At 35.8% G+C, this 15,363-nt stretch overlaps 3 protein-coding genes and 1 pseudogene across 4 annotated transcripts in view; 3 read left to right on the top strand and 1 right to left on the bottom strand.

The window, feature by feature from the left end:
* The window catches only part of LOC131008566 (uncharacterized), a 590,934-nt gene that overhangs the window by 180,360 nt on the left and 395,211 nt on the right, over nt 1-15,363 (top strand). The gene's annotated exons all lie outside the window — the stretch shown is intronic.
* Nucleotides 35-3,223, top strand: LOC131008613 (calmodulin). Of its 2 annotated transcripts, XM_057935550.1 has the most exons (4): nt 35-592; nt 1,651-1,808; nt 2,730-2,810; nt 2,932-3,223. In XM_057935550.1, the coding sequence occupies exons 1-4, from the start codon at nt 517-519 to the stop codon at nt 3,064-3,066; spliced, it is 450 nt and encodes a 149-aa protein (XP_057791533.1). In that variant the 5' UTR covers nt 35-516; the 3' UTR covers nt 3,067-3,223. The 2 variants fall into 2 exon arrangements, with proteins under 2 accessions (XP_057791533.1, XP_057791534.1); XM_057935551.1 differs by lacking the exon at nt 2,730-2,810 and having other exon boundaries at nt 39-592.
* On the bottom strand, nt 4,680-5,443 carry LOC131008611 (zinc-finger homeodomain protein 2-like). The gene has a single exon (XM_057935549.1). It carries the CDS (start codon nt 5,368-5,370, stop codon nt 4,918-4,920), a length of 453 nt encoding a protein of 150 aa, XP_057791532.1. The 5' UTR covers nt 5,371-5,443; the 3' UTR covers nt 4,680-4,917.
* Nucleotides 11,482-14,947, top strand: LOC131009921 (tRNA (guanine(37)-N1)-methyltransferase 2-like; annotated as a pseudogene).

Raw genomic sequence — 15,363 nt, forward strand, 5'->3', positions numbered from 1 at the left:
TATACACATAAAATTAAATGAAATTAAGAGAATTGCACGGCCTTAACGTTTTTCTTTCGTTTCTTATTTTTTTTTCTCAAACACGGAATGGGCCTAGAAGATAAATCTTGTGGGCCTAATATGTTTTTTTAGGAATGTGGGCCTAATGGAGTATGTTACACACACAGTCTCCAATTTTGACATTCACTAGAAGCATGCAAAAAAAAAAAAAAGTAATGATAATTTGATGATTTTATTTTTTAATTTTTCATGGGTTATGCATCAGTTACTGGCCTTAAATTGTTGCTTGAATAATTTTTTTCATATACTCTGTATTTTTTTTTTTACAAAATGTGACTGAAGAAACATAATCCCAGTGTTTGTGGAAAAAAAAAGAAGTTTGTAGTTTGGGTAGGTTCTTGGCAATCCGTACATGCAGTCTTTATAAGTAGTGCTATGCAATATAAACCTCTCTCGAAGACTAGAGGGAATCTCTAAACCCTTGCTTCGTCATTCCAATTTCTCTGAAATTCCTAAATGGCTCAGCAGCTCACAGAGGAGCAGATCGCCGAGTTCAAGGAAGCCTTCAGCCTCTTCGATAAGGATGGCGATGGCATGCTCTCTCTCTCTCTCTCGATTTTATTTTTTTCGTTTATGTGATTTCTCTCTTCTTTCATCTTCAATGTGGCTTCGCTCTTCTTTCTTGTTCGACTACTTAGGTCAGGAATAGTTTCGAAATTGTTGTCTTCTTTACTTTTCACAATTTTTTTCGGTTGATTGATGGTGGAATTTTGCTTGGATGTTTCATGCCACTGTTGTAAGTTTGCGTTAAGTCTCAGAAAATGAGGATTCATGATTTCTCTGCATCAGTCAGTTAGGTTTTCTTTTTTTCCCCATACATTAAATAAGAGGAAATGACTCTATGCGGGAGTTGTATTTTCGTGTCGTTTTTAGTCTTGTCTCTAATGTAGAAGAACCGGTAGGAGCTGTCAGCAGAATTAATCATGCACTCTCCCCTGTTTCACTAGTTTTGAATGCAACTAGTGTGTCGAAATGCCAGATCTAGGATTCTGATGGAAAGCTTTTCAGAATATATTTTTGTGAGATGGAGAGTAAGAACAATTACCTTTGTCTGATCAGGAAGCGGATGAAAACTCATTACCAGTTGTTTGAGACTCTTAAATGTAGAGTCTTCTCCCACTTCCTTGTAGTTCAATGATCTTTTGTATGTTGGTACTGTTAATTCCTAGTTATTCTGTTATAATGAAAGAAATGACTAGCTCATGTAGTTTCACGATTTTGTTTTGTCTAGTGCTACCCTTGAAGGTATAAAGTGGTTTCTGCCTTTCTGCAAAAATATACCTATGAAAATTTAAACTAATTTGCAGAAACATACCCCTTTTACTAATATCAGAGTAAAGATCCAATTCTCATCACGCTGGTGAATTAAATGATTCTAATAGTGTATTGGTTGCTTTGAAGTGTTTCATGGTTTGTAATCTTTTAAGTCCTTCCCTTGGGAACTGTCATAGCTCCTTTCATCCACCATGTTTTGCTTATTTTGTTTTGTTTAGAATTATGTTGCATATTCTGCTGATCTGTGCCTTTATATGTTTCGACTTTCGAGTAAGAATGGTATTTAACATTTAGCTGTCAACTCTCTCTTTGCAGGTTGTATCACAACTAAGGAATTGGGTACTGTAATGAGATCACTTGGACAGAATCCTACTGAAGCTGAACTTCAAGATATGATCAATGAAGTTGATGCTGACCAGAATGGAACCATTGACTTCCCTGAATTCTTGAATTTGATGGCTCGGAAGATGAAGGTAACTCTGGTCTTTCTCCTGCTGGCTTTACCTTATCATGCTCAAGTTATTTGTTCCTTGTCACTTTATTATATTGTTGCTAGTATTATTGACCTTACTAAGGTTATTAAACATCCTGTTCTCAACTCATAGATCTTACTTAACCAAAGCGAATTGGTCTTACAATTATCAAACATGGATAGTTTGTGATTTGGGGTTCTAGGGAATCAGAATGAGAATAGAAAGATGTCAAGAGAGTGGTTAAAGTACAAATCACAGAGTGCTTTTTGCCATATAATTTTTTTTTTGGACTCATTGAACCAATGGTTGATTGTTTGTCCTGTTTGGATCAATTATCTAATACAGTAATTTATTTTGTCTCGTTGTCTGTTCATCTTTCTTACATAGTTACTAAAAGGTGAAAGGCTCCTGGCCAATGTGAGCTTTTCGACACTAGGCCCAAAAATAAGAAGAAAATTAGAATAAATTTATTTACGTGTTAAAGAATATTAATCTTAGTAATATAGTAATCACACTAATTCTCGAGTAAACCACTTGTAAAATAGCATTACTAGTTACGAACAAATATGAAGTACACTAGTTTTCTAACAAGATTTTATTTAATGAATTGTAACAGTAGTATGCTGGAGTAAACTAAGCTTTTAGCCACATTTTAATGCTAGAGTAAACTAAGCTTTCAAATGAATCTCATAGATAGATATAGTTGCAGCCCTCTACTGTTTTTCTTATCATAAAGGTATAAATCTGCTAGCCTGTACACTTCTGTAAAATACAGTTTCACCTCGGAAAATAAAAAATTAAAGTGAAGAAATAGGTTATTGTAATGTCTTTAAGCAAAATCCAATCCAATCCAATCCAAGTCTCTTTTTCTGATGTGCAAGTGCGCCAACCAAAGTAAATGACCATTCTCTGTTTGTGAAGGATACTGATTCAGAAGAGGAACTCAAAGAAGCTTTCAAGGTCTTTGATAAAGATCAAAATGGTTTCATTTCTGCATCAGAGGTATTTATACTGTTTTTTGTTTTATATATTTTTATTTCATCCAACTTTTTGTTACTTGAGCCACTGAGTTACAGTTTTAGCACTTATATACTATAAACTTGGCATGTCAATGAATGTGCAGCTCCGTCACGTGATGACAAACCTCGGAGAGAAGTTGACAGATGAGGAAGTTGAGGAGATGATAAAAGAAGCCGATGTGGATGGTGATGGCCAAGTGAACTACGAGGAGTTTGTGAGGATGATGCTTGCCAAGTGATTGTGGTAGCTAACTTTGAAAATGGAATTAATGTAGGCTGATTGAATGCTATTTAGCAGATAGTCTTATAAACCCCATGAGCTTCACTCTACGCGATTTCAACAGGATAATTTTCTTTTTTATGCAAGGTTGGTTGAAACCCTTCTCTTAATGGTCATGATAACTGTGCAGTTTGATTATATATCACCGTATCTTATAGTGCTTACTTTTCTCCTTTAATCTATATAACATATTAAAGCAAGACCTTCTGCAAGTGCAAATCTAAAAATTTTATTTTGAATTTGTGCCCATTTGCCCATACAGGACATGGATGCTATATTATTTATCATACTATGAATCACGCTTATATATCTATATATATGTGTGTGTGTGTGTGTTTTAACATACATAAATGTTGTTTGATGTTATTGTTTTTAATTATAGAGTTAATTACTGATAAAATTATCTTGAGCTTTATCATAGCTTGATTTTTCCTATGAACTTTAAATTGAACACTGATGATAAGAACTTTCATTTTGTTGCGATTTTCCCCTAAAATATCAATGAAATTAAAATTTACTCCCTCCGTCCCAATAAAAGTGGCCACTTTTTTTTGGGCACGGAGATTAAGAAATTGAGTGTTATATGTTTTAATAGAGTGTGGCCTACAATTGTTGACCAAATTAGTGAGTAATTGTTGACTTAATTAAAGTAATTTTGACATTTTTAGAAAGTGGCCTACAATTGTTGACCAAATTAGTGAGTAATTGTTGACTTAATTAAAGTAAACTTTTGCCATTTTTAGAAAGTAGCCACTTTTATTGGGACACCCAAAAAGGAAATGTGGCCACTTTTATTGGGACGGAGGGAGTATGTGGCAGTCTGAAATATCTGTGGATGAAACAATTAATTATTCTCAAAAGAAATACATATAAACCTAGCTTGGTCCATCTTTCCTACGAGCTTTCATTTTGTTGCAATTTTTTGTAGAGCCAAACTTTCGGCAAAAACTAGAAAATATGTATATGTGTGGCTTGTGAGCGGGTGTTAAAAAATTTATGTCAGAATTTAATTTGTATTGTTTTGTCACATCAACTCAAATAACTCTAAACCAAACTCTTGTATCTTGGTGATCCCATCCGAGGTAATAGGATCCGTACGTTGCATGGAACTTCTCCAAAGTTTAGGTTTGCAGAATAATGATGGAACCGAAGCCTCTCATATTTCAGCTTACTATTCACTCCAAGAGAAACGACTGGAGAAGAAGAAGAAGACAAAAGGGTGATGGTGCCCCCACAAACCCTAGGGATCGAGAGACTTTTTAGAAGAATTTAAAACTTGATCAACACCACAATCACGATTGTGGTTACAAATATATAAGAATTCGTGCAACAAATCCAGTGAATAAATTGGACACAGCTGCAACATTCAAAATAAATTGGACACAGCTGCAACATTCAAAACTTCTTTAATGTCGATATTGCCGATCATCTACCCATACTTCATTTTCAAGCTTCATATATTAATTATTTGCGTTTACGGTTCATGGACAACGTTACTAGATTTAAAGTTTTAGAATTTCAAAAGATTTTGTACAAGTATTGCGACACTAAAAATGTGAAATAGCTAGGCTAGGAGGCCAACACATACACATATAATTAAATTGGTTGTTCCCGTTATAAATGTACATACATCAATCAAGTCTCCTAGCTAGAAAATTACATTCCCGGCCGTTATTCAAGAAAAAAAATTACATTCCCCTTACACATAATTAGTGCAAGCTTGCATCCTTCAATTCCATGGCACACACATATATATAAAAATTAAAAGCATTGATGTTAATTAATTATTAGAAGAAGGTACAGACGATGTCTAGTGATCATCAGTAAGAGAAGATGCATTTGCAGAAAGAGAGGGAGAGTTTTTGTGATTGTGCATCCAAACTTTGAAGACTTTCCTACTAATCCCAATGCCTCTGCAAAACCTCTCGATCTCGTCTTCCTCATCTTTCCTCTGCAATCTCCACCCCAACTTCTCCGCCAAGCTCAGCATTTTCTCCTTCTGCTCCTCCGTGAACTTGGTTCGGAACCTCTTCTTCCCGCTCATCTCGGCCCGGCAATCTACCATCTCCGCCGCACTAGTATGCACCTGCGTGCTCGACACTTTGCGATGAAAGTTGCGGTGGCAGCCGCAAGCCGCGCAGTTGAGGCCGCCGCCGTCTTCCGCTGTGAATTCTCCGCAGCCGTCGGTGGCGTAGCTTCCTAGGCTGGCTGCATGGTTCCTTAGGCATTCTTTGTACATTTCCTCAATCTTCCCACCCTCCATTTCTCTCTCTCTCTCTCTACGATTCTTAATTGGGATATATATGTAAATATAAAGATTTGGAAGAAATTGAATGGGGAACAACGTGGTCGCAATGAATTATACTGTGCTTTGTTGACCTTACACACTTATATTTACCAAGGGATATATGATAGGGTTGGGAGTGTGGTGTGGGGATCTTTCTCTTCCATTTTCTGTTTTAATATATTATCAATAAATGTATCCTAAAACATAAAAACAAAGTATTTAAAGTTCCAAGACAAATCATACTTCCAAATCGAATTAAAAAACCTAAAATAAAAATAAATCGAAAATTGTCTTAAAACTTACTAGACTTGAAATAGGCCTTAAACCATAACCTTGGAATATCAGTTTAGAAACTCATATATCTGTCTATGATCAACCATTTTTCGCACATCATTTAGCATTAACAATATATGTACATATAATTGTGGAATTTATATTTATGATATGATTTTGCACACATAATTGTATATATGTGATTATGTGAAGGATAAAAAAGTCCAAACATGACTTCCTAGCTTCTGTAGGTTGATCCCTATATAATATGGACATTTCTCATGTGGTAAATTGTTTACCTGCAACGACAAACGGACAATTGACAGCAGGATTTTGCATTTTCTATTTGTTGAAAAATTTAGTTGTAACATATAATATAATATATTATCATTATATACGTGAATGTACTGAAGTTGAGGGTACATTACAGCCAGCATTTTCATACCTGTCTATTCAAGGCTTCAATGTTACTATTTTCCATACTTAACTCATAATCCGATACTCTAATCTTCAAATTTCATATACATTAAAACATTAACATAAACTAACCATTTTTCTTCTTTAAATCAACTTATTAAATGGTATTTTGACGGTTTCCTTAACCCCGGCCACTTGTGATGTCGATACAAAACAACAATACTTGGTCTTGAACTGAGATGGATTTAATCGATCCAATAACTGATTTTGGAGGTATAATGACACTTAATTCAACTGGAAAAACCATAATCGTAGCCGTATAATATCCAAGTACAAAGCATGCAGCCAATCACTACATTGTGAGTCTAACTTCATAAAAACTCTACTTTCAACCATATGCAGTGCTGTACTTTGAAATTATATTTATTACAGATAGAAACATGAAATTTCGTACATTTCAGAAATTAAATCCTGATAAGATATATGGTGTTGCAATTATAATAATAATTTATCCCTTTCTTTTGGACATGTACACATGGATGAATGAGATCTAGAATTGGTTCAAAGCCAATGTATCTATGGTAATTGCTATTAATAATTATTAGAGCAACAATCAGCTTTGTCCTAGTTCATGAACACAAATATTCTCCACTATTTAATTTACTTCTCTGCCTCATTACCTACGGGTTACCATGCATACTTCAATTAAATCACAATAATCAAAACCAAAAAATGAATTATTAATCCATGTATATATTTCTAGCTACCATATATAACATCCTAGATCATGTACAGATATGATGGCCCATCAACAGTATGGGCATAACTAATGATGATATTAGATCACATGCAAATACTAATATTCAATAGCCACAGCCCACTCTTCCTTATCTAAAATCAAACTTGTCTGTTAAAAACGGTTCCAATCTTCAAACAAAGAGATAAAGCTGATTATAATGTGTTTCACACATCAATTATTCACAAATATTCTAAATCACAATAAAGATATAAACTGTAATGACCGTTCAAGGAGAGAGAGATAATGGTGTGGTATAGTGGAGATATGTTGCAGAATTAATGTTGGAAGAGCATTTTTTTGGTCTCCTTTTCTGCAGTCATTATTAACTATTCGGTGACCAGAGATGATGCATGCGTCATGCACACTTTTAAAAGATGAAGTTTGTGGGTCTGCCCCATTTCGCAACTTGCAATTTTTTAAGTTGCTTTTTCAATCATTTCTTCATATATTTTTTGACAAAAAAATAATTTGTGGGTGTTTGTTTTCATGTGTTTTCGTACCGTACGCAACGGAAATTTGAAATCGGGTGAACACAAACTTTTCGAATGAGTCGATGGACTGCAAAAGTACTCATCATTGTTTCCGATAGTTATAGGGTTATTATTAATAAATAGACTAAGTTTTTTTGGTTTATATTTGAATTTGTTGTTAATAATTCGTTCAAATCGCATTTTAAAGGAAGAAGGATCTGATTGAAATTTCTTTAAGGCGGAAGGGTTTATTTGCAAATAAGTTATAAGAGTTGGATTCAATTTTAGCCTTTGATCTTATTTGAGGGCTGCGATTGAATATGTTGAGCTAGTTAGTTATAACTAACTAGTGGCTCGTTTTCTTCGTTGCAATTCATGGTCTGCATGTGTGGGAGAGTTTTTCCAGAAAAAAAGCGAGAGAGAGATCTTCATGTTCTTTGCAATTCAAAATTTGAGAGAGGCAAAGAGATATTTTCTTGCTTATCTGGCATTGTTGTAATCAAAGTTTGGTTGATTGAATAAAGCTTGAACTCCTTGGCCCGTGGATGTAGGTGTGAGATCGAACCACATAATTTTTTGTGTCTTTTGTTTTCTTTTGTCGATTTTCTTAACAAGTGACACCATCTATGGAAAGAGAGACCATGAATCCACGACGAGATGACGATGCTAAAGATTGAAACCAAAAAGTTTATAGGCAAGAATGACTGGTTTGTGACGGATCAATATGCGTGCGCTGCTAACCCATTTGAAATAGCAATGTTAAATCAACGTTTCACATCATTCCTAAATTCCTCAACACATATGTTTGGTCTCACTCTAAAATCATTCAAATACTTCTGCGCAACCCATATGTAGTTTACTTGTCTATTTTCAATAGCAAATGTACAAGAGTGATCCTTACCAAGCACTTTAATGGCAAGTGAAAGCTCTTTTCTGATCAAGCTTGCATAACATCTCCATTTGCATGACTCCTCACATACCCTGCCTCACATTGCTCCTTATTCACTCTTATGAAGTGTATTGGATACCCTTTCACAATGCTCTAGCTTTTGAGTGCTTTCTTGCATTGATAACCATCTTCAAACCTCACATCAAGCTGCAATACTAGTTCTAATTAAAATATCACTCTTAGGATCATATACCATTTTAGGGTGTTTCTTCAAACTCACCATCAGAATCATTGCTTGCTGAATGAACATATCCATCATAATCTTCCTATTCTGATGTCATCCCAGACTCCACCTCTGTATTACACTCCAGATCACCCACCACCTCTACGCTCTCTCTGACTTTCACTCGAGCATTTATATATTCTTCATCACCAGAGTCCAACTCTCTATCACCCAAGTTATCATCACTTTCAACCATTTCACCATCTTCTTCGGCATATAGTGCAGCTTTTAAGAAAAATTTCCCTCCAACTGCATTTTCAACTACTTTTTCCTTCCCTTGACATATTTTCCAACCACTTTTGTAATCTTACTATCAATATTCTCCACGTACTGCTTTTTGTCATTACATATATTATCTGAAACACTCTATTTCTTCAAATTATCTACCTTATACTTTCCCTTATCAACACTACGATCAGTAGTGGTCACTGTCTTGTGACTATCTTAGTTACAGTTTGAGTTACAACCTTCACTATGCCATTTTCCCCATCATCCACATATATGCTAATTGATCTACATGTCTAATAGAGATGTTTGATCAATTGATCATTTGCATGACTTGTTTGTCCTCATTCAAGTCCATAAAAACAAGAGTTCTAGGTATCTTAATTATATGCAATGCAATCCAAGATACATAACCTAAGTTTATTGATCTCCTCCTCTAAGCCCAAATAACCGAATCTATCGGGATCAAAATCAAATTTACCTTCTACTTCACCACCAAAGTAAAGTCTGGTGAATCCTAGCCTAACAAATTTGCCTTCATGATGAATGTAAAAAGCAAATTCATGACTACAAGAGTAGAAAATGCAAGAATCAGTACAAATGTAAAAGCAAATAACCATAACAATCTTACAAGCAAATAAAAGCATGATTCATCGCTACAAATGTAGAAAATCCAAGAATCAATCCTTGTAAAAGCAAATAACCATGACAATCTTACAAGCAAATGAAAGCATACTAAATACCGAATTGAAAGGTTTTGTAGCTATCAAAATGGGCTACATATAAAGCCTAATTTCTGAATCTTGAGGTTTTTTAAATAGGTCAACAAAAATGCTTGATGACAAAGAGAGAACATTAAAAAATTGAAGTGAGCACTACCTGTCCTCCATTACTCCAGCACAGAAATAACTTGAGAATGACACGAAATTCTCATCTTTTTCGTCACAAGACCACGACTCTTTTTTGTCGCATGAGATTCTCGTCTTTTTCTCGTGATTAGGAATGAAATGCACAATTAAGATTAGAGTAATCGATTTTAATCCTAATAGAATGGAAACAATGTCGTTTCCTATTATTTGGGAATAAAACGACGTAGTTTCAATTAGATAAATAAAACGGCGTCGTTTAATTAAATATTTTAGTTCGGAGTTCGCCGAAGATAAAAATTGTGGCAAAATCGAACCATTTATTAAATTCATGAAATTTCAGACAAAATTTAAAATTTATAAAAGAAACCAAAAATTGGTAAAAATTTATGAATTTTAATATCATTAACCCATTTTAAAACTTACCTCACTCGACTAATATGGACAGTCTCACGCAGAATTCTCCTATTATCAAAACTCGAAACTTGGCTCTTGGCTGGCAAAGTGATTGTTTGGACTTCCGAAAGAGTTATCTTTTTTTTTTTTTTTTATCGGAAAAAGAACGATTATATAAATGAGAATAAGCGTCAGCACCAGAGGTACCAACAACTCGAGAGAGAAGAAAGCGACAAGAAGCAAAGTACAGACACCACCTCCGCTTGTCCCATGGGGGTCACAAGACAACACCCCCCGGCCCCTCTCACACGAGAGGCGAAAGCATCGAAACAAAAAACCTTTTCTTACACAAGACAACTAGAAAAGTCCTCAGTACACCAAGACGACATAGGGGTCTCTCTATCGAGAAGATTGAGAGTAGAATTCCAGCACCTCATTCTAACCTTGATCTCGAGGGTCGTGGACTTCACGTCTCTTTGTTTCCCTTCGAACCTCCTGTCGTTGCGTTCCTTCCAGAGTTGCCAAATGGTACAGACCCACAAGGCAGACATGAAATTTCGGCATTTCTTTCTCGGTCCCAGATTAGTGAAGGATAGAAAGAAGGTGTCGATGGAATTTGGGGTCACCGTTGTCATTCCTGTCCACTTGAGGAGATCATCCCAGACTGCAACTGATTTTGGGCAGGACATAAGCACGTGCTTGGTTGATTCTGTGGGTTGAAGGCACGCGTTGCACATAGCTTCGATCTCAGTCAGGTTAACATGCCTCTTCTTCAAGTTATCACCGGTCGGCAGTCGGTTCTTCAAAGCACGCCACGCCGTGAGTTTTGCTTTATGGGGAGCATTAGTTTTCCAGAGCAAATCGATTGCCTCCAAGTCAATGGAAGATGGATGAAGCTCCCTTGTTGCTGCCGACTTCAAGGAGTATGCGGTCTTTGTTGAAAAAATTCCGTCTTTTGTCTCGCTCCATCTCCACGTGTCTTTTGAGCCCGCATCAAGAGAAATACAAGAGATAACATTTGTGAGCGCGTTAGAGCTTTCCGCTTCCCTATCGAACAAATCCCTTCGCCATTTCAGTTCCCATTTCCAAGTCCCGTTTTCCCAGAACCCGCACTCACTAATGGTAGCCTCCTTGTTTGCCGAAAGAGTTATCTACAGCTCAAGTTATGATAATTATCTAATTTATATTCTACAAATTACTCTCTCCGTCCGCCAAAAGTATTCCACAATTATTATATTTGGCGTCCGCAAAAAGTATTCCACTTTCATTTTTAAGTCATGGTCCCACCATCCACATTTATATTTTATCCTTACAAACACTCTTTATTTACAAAAAAAACACCTCAATTCAAATTCAATTTCAGCCACACATCTCATAAAGTGGTGGGACCTTTTCTCCACTACATCAACATCATCTCCATCAAAGTGGAATACTTTTGGGGGACGGAGGAAGTAGGTATTATTGTCTTTTATGAGGTTCAATGGAAGTCCTCTTTCAAACAAGGCTTCCTCCGGTAAAAATCAGGGCAAAAATAAGGGGAAAAGGAGGATCGCAAATTAAACCCTAATCACGAGCAGTTGGCAATGAATAAATAAAATAAAATAAAAGAATAAATCCAACTCTTCGCCGGTAACTGATGCATAGTTGCCAAATTACTGCCTACATTTTTCGACTGATTTTTTGTATTTTGATACCTCAAAAAATTGTTTTTTGGTTGATTGTAGTTAAAATGTTGGACGATAACAAATTTGACGTAGAGTTGAATATGTTGGCGCTTCGAGTTCCATAGGAGCATTGCAAGATCGCAACTCGGATTCTAAATGGGTGTGTGATGAATAGCTCCCACTATGTTCTCTTTTTACTCGCATGTTTTCACAGATTTTCAGTATTATTGATTTTTTGTTTGTGAAGACATTTACTTGACAAACCACGCATCAAACCTGTAACTGAGGATCCGACGTCTGATAAGAATCGTTACATGTTATTATCTGAGAAGATTAAACATCTTGGTATTTTTTTTGTGGGGAGTTTTAGAGTTAAATAATTTAAGATTGTTAATTTGTATTCCAGTATTATTGAATGCTGATGGTTTTTTCTTGTCAAATGCTGACAGATTTATCTGAAATTCCAGCCGGCAAAGTTGATGAACTGAAAGTCCTCTGAGATCCAAGTAGTTCCCTATTCAATGACGCTTGGTAATTCGTATTGGAATGCAGGTAAAATAATCTACTTTATGCCGATTATCAAATTGGGGCTTTTCTATTTCGGAGGAAATCTATCAATATAAAGTGGAGACCAAGATACTTTAGGAAGAAATTGCGTGCTTTAATTTCAAGTTCAGTTGTTCAATTTGTGCCTTTGTTGTGAAAATTTGCTCTCTTTTTTAAAAAAAAAAAAAAAAATTCTTACACGGATTGAGTCTTTAGAAAGTAAAAAGACGTAAGCAATTTTGTGTAAGATTAAATCTGCTACGGATTATGTGATAGAATGATCTTCAATGACATCTGCAAAGAGTTGTATTTAGATGTATTTACTTCGAGCCTTCCAGGTTGCTGGTGCCTTAATCCGTTCTATAGTAACAGGTGGTTTTCAGTTTAATGTATCAGGTATTTGGTTTTAGTTGTGGAGGTTGGGTTGCATATGCGCCATTGTCTTGCAGTTTGGGCTCATGGGGTTTCTTTCATTATGGTGATCATAAATTACCATCCCTGCATGCTACTTTGGATGAATAAAATCTCAAGGCACACTAATTATCATTTTTGGATTTATTCGTAATTGTGTTACAGATCATATATTGAAGCAGATTCTACCACCTGGGGTTGAAGTACCTTCATCATTTGAGACCATTGTTAAGTATTTTATATTATGGCATTCTTGCTGTTGATTTTTCAGTTTTACGTCCTCTGATTATTTAGGCCACTAGCACCGTGATGGACGGTTTTTGTTTTGCATTTGTTATGTGGTGATTGATGTTTGTTTTTTTAATCTGAGGTTGGTGCTTTGCAAATAGAAGATTGGCTTGTCTGGTCTCTGTTAATGATTATAATTCTTTTGCAGGTCATATTGCCCGCTCTCAATATAGCAGATGAGTTACTCCCATACAAGGATGCTATAGCAAAAAAGTTATCTATGATGTAAGTTAACCTTCTGATTGCTTATGCTGCAAATGTTATTTTGGCTATTGTTACAGAAAGCTACTGCAGAGTGCAGAGTGTCAAATTCGGATATGAAAAAGATCAATAATCAAATTTATGCTTTTGAAATTGGGATCTTTTTATTTGAAATGGTACAAATGGGGTACAAATTATTAGGAGGTATATTAAGAAATGATCTTTTACTGAGACAATAGTTTATAACCTGTCTGTAAAACATCTGTCAGATTATCATTGAGATACTAGTATATTTTGACTAAGTCCTGGAATCTGGACCATTTGCCTTCGATTGCCCTTTATGTTCCATTTGCAGAAAAATTATCCACGAATCAAGACTATTGTCAACAAAGTTGGATCTATAACTAATAAGTTTCGTGTGCGAAATTTGAAGTATTGGCAGGAGATTCAGATATGGTTACAGAGGTGAAGCAGTATGGAGCAACCTTCAAGCTTGATTACAGTGGTGTATTGGAATTCTAGATTGGTACATGAGCATTTAAGGCTAATTTCGAAGTTCCAGGCTGGGGATATTGTGTGTGATATGTTTGCGGGTATTGGTCCATTTGCTATTCCAGCAGCACAAAAAGTATGCCGAGTGTATGCAAATGATTTAAGTCCTGATAGTGTTCGTTGTCTAAAGATTAATGCAGAAACCAACAAGGTTTCTAATCATGTCCGCGCCTACAATTTGGATGGACGGAAATTTATTTCGTTACTAATGGAAGTACCTTCAAGTGAAGGTCGTTTGGAGTCTGATAAAGAAAACTTGGAAGACTTGTGAGAAAGGGGACATGCCTCATAACACACAGACAAAGCTGGAAGACAGCTGTCTAACTGGTAACATGTTTCATGTGGATTCTTTTTCTTTATTTGTTGTTTTTTTTTGTGTATTACTTATGAGCTATTAAGTTAGACCTTAAATCTCATGAAGGTTTTGTCCAAGAAACTCCAGGTGAGAGTGGTGCTGAATTTGAAAGTAATGGACTGTTGAGAGCAAAGGAAGAAGGAATTATAGCCTCCGTAAAAAGATGCTCTCAAAGTTAGCTTGAAGGTGCAGTAGGTTTGAAGAAAGTTTGAATTGCTTTAACTCAGTGACACTACTAATATTTGAGGATAGTCAAGTAAGTAGTAGTTGCCTTACACCTACAGAAAATGGAAATGCTAGCAGTGCTGGCAACTGTGTTGCACTAAATTTTCAAATGAGACACAGGATAAGTCCAACATGGACTTATAATGAGACAAGAGGATTCAATAAAATCAGTGTGCATTTTTATTGTCATCTTTCTGTTTCTATTCTCAATACTCTCCATTGATTCAACTTAATCTAGGCATTTGGAATCGCCATTGCTCCTCTGGTAGCAGAGGCTGCAGTTGGTGCTAATATACACGATCCAATGTTTCACAGGGTTAGAGACGTTGCACCAAACAAGGTATAAGTCCATGTTGGTGCTTCATACATGGAAATCAAGATTTTTGAATTTGGACTTCATTTCTGCAGGCAATGTTCTGTTTAAGCTCCAGGTTACCAGAGGAAGCGTTTATTGGTGGTGGTGGTGAGACGCCAAACGTCACCATTCCTGCTTCATGATGAGGTACAAACTTGGCAACGATGATCAAACTACTTCAAAATCAGATGCAGCTGTACCTTTCCATGGGAAATCATTTGTGGGTCGATAAAAAAAATTAGGCTAAACTTTGGGTTATTGCAGCTGCTGTTGTAAGCAACAAACATTTTTGATAAATTAAAAGTTACAGTTAAAGACCGCACCACGGTGGACTCGAACCTGAGACCTTTGACCGCATTAACTACTCTGCTACTACGTCAATACATGCACACAACCTTGATGAGGGATATGATCAATTAGAAAATTGTCTCATGTAGTTTCTTAAATATGTTTCTTTTTAGATAATCATACATCATATTAAAGATTAATTGTTCAAATTGGTCCCTAGTTAACTCAATGGGAAAAACTTATTTGATCATTGTTCCTATGGATTTTATGCTCAAGCTTTTCAATTGAATTCCCGGCCAAAAATGACCATCACAGTGATGAAGAGAGAAGAGTGAAGAGCAAAAATCTTGCATGTGTCCTCAACATTTTACGAACTAAATATTTGTATCTATATGATGATAAGGATAGTTTGCAGCTCAACACCTATACACATTAGATTCTTAATTACCATCTTTCAGTTATCTGG

Source organism: Salvia miltiorrhiza, chromosome 2 (assembly GCF_028751815.1).
Source record: "Salvia miltiorrhiza cultivar Shanhuang (shh) chromosome 2, IMPLAD_Smil_shh, whole genome shotgun sequence".
NCBI classification, from domain to species: Eukaryota; Viridiplantae; Streptophyta; class Magnoliopsida; order Lamiales; family Lamiaceae; genus Salvia; species Salvia miltiorrhiza.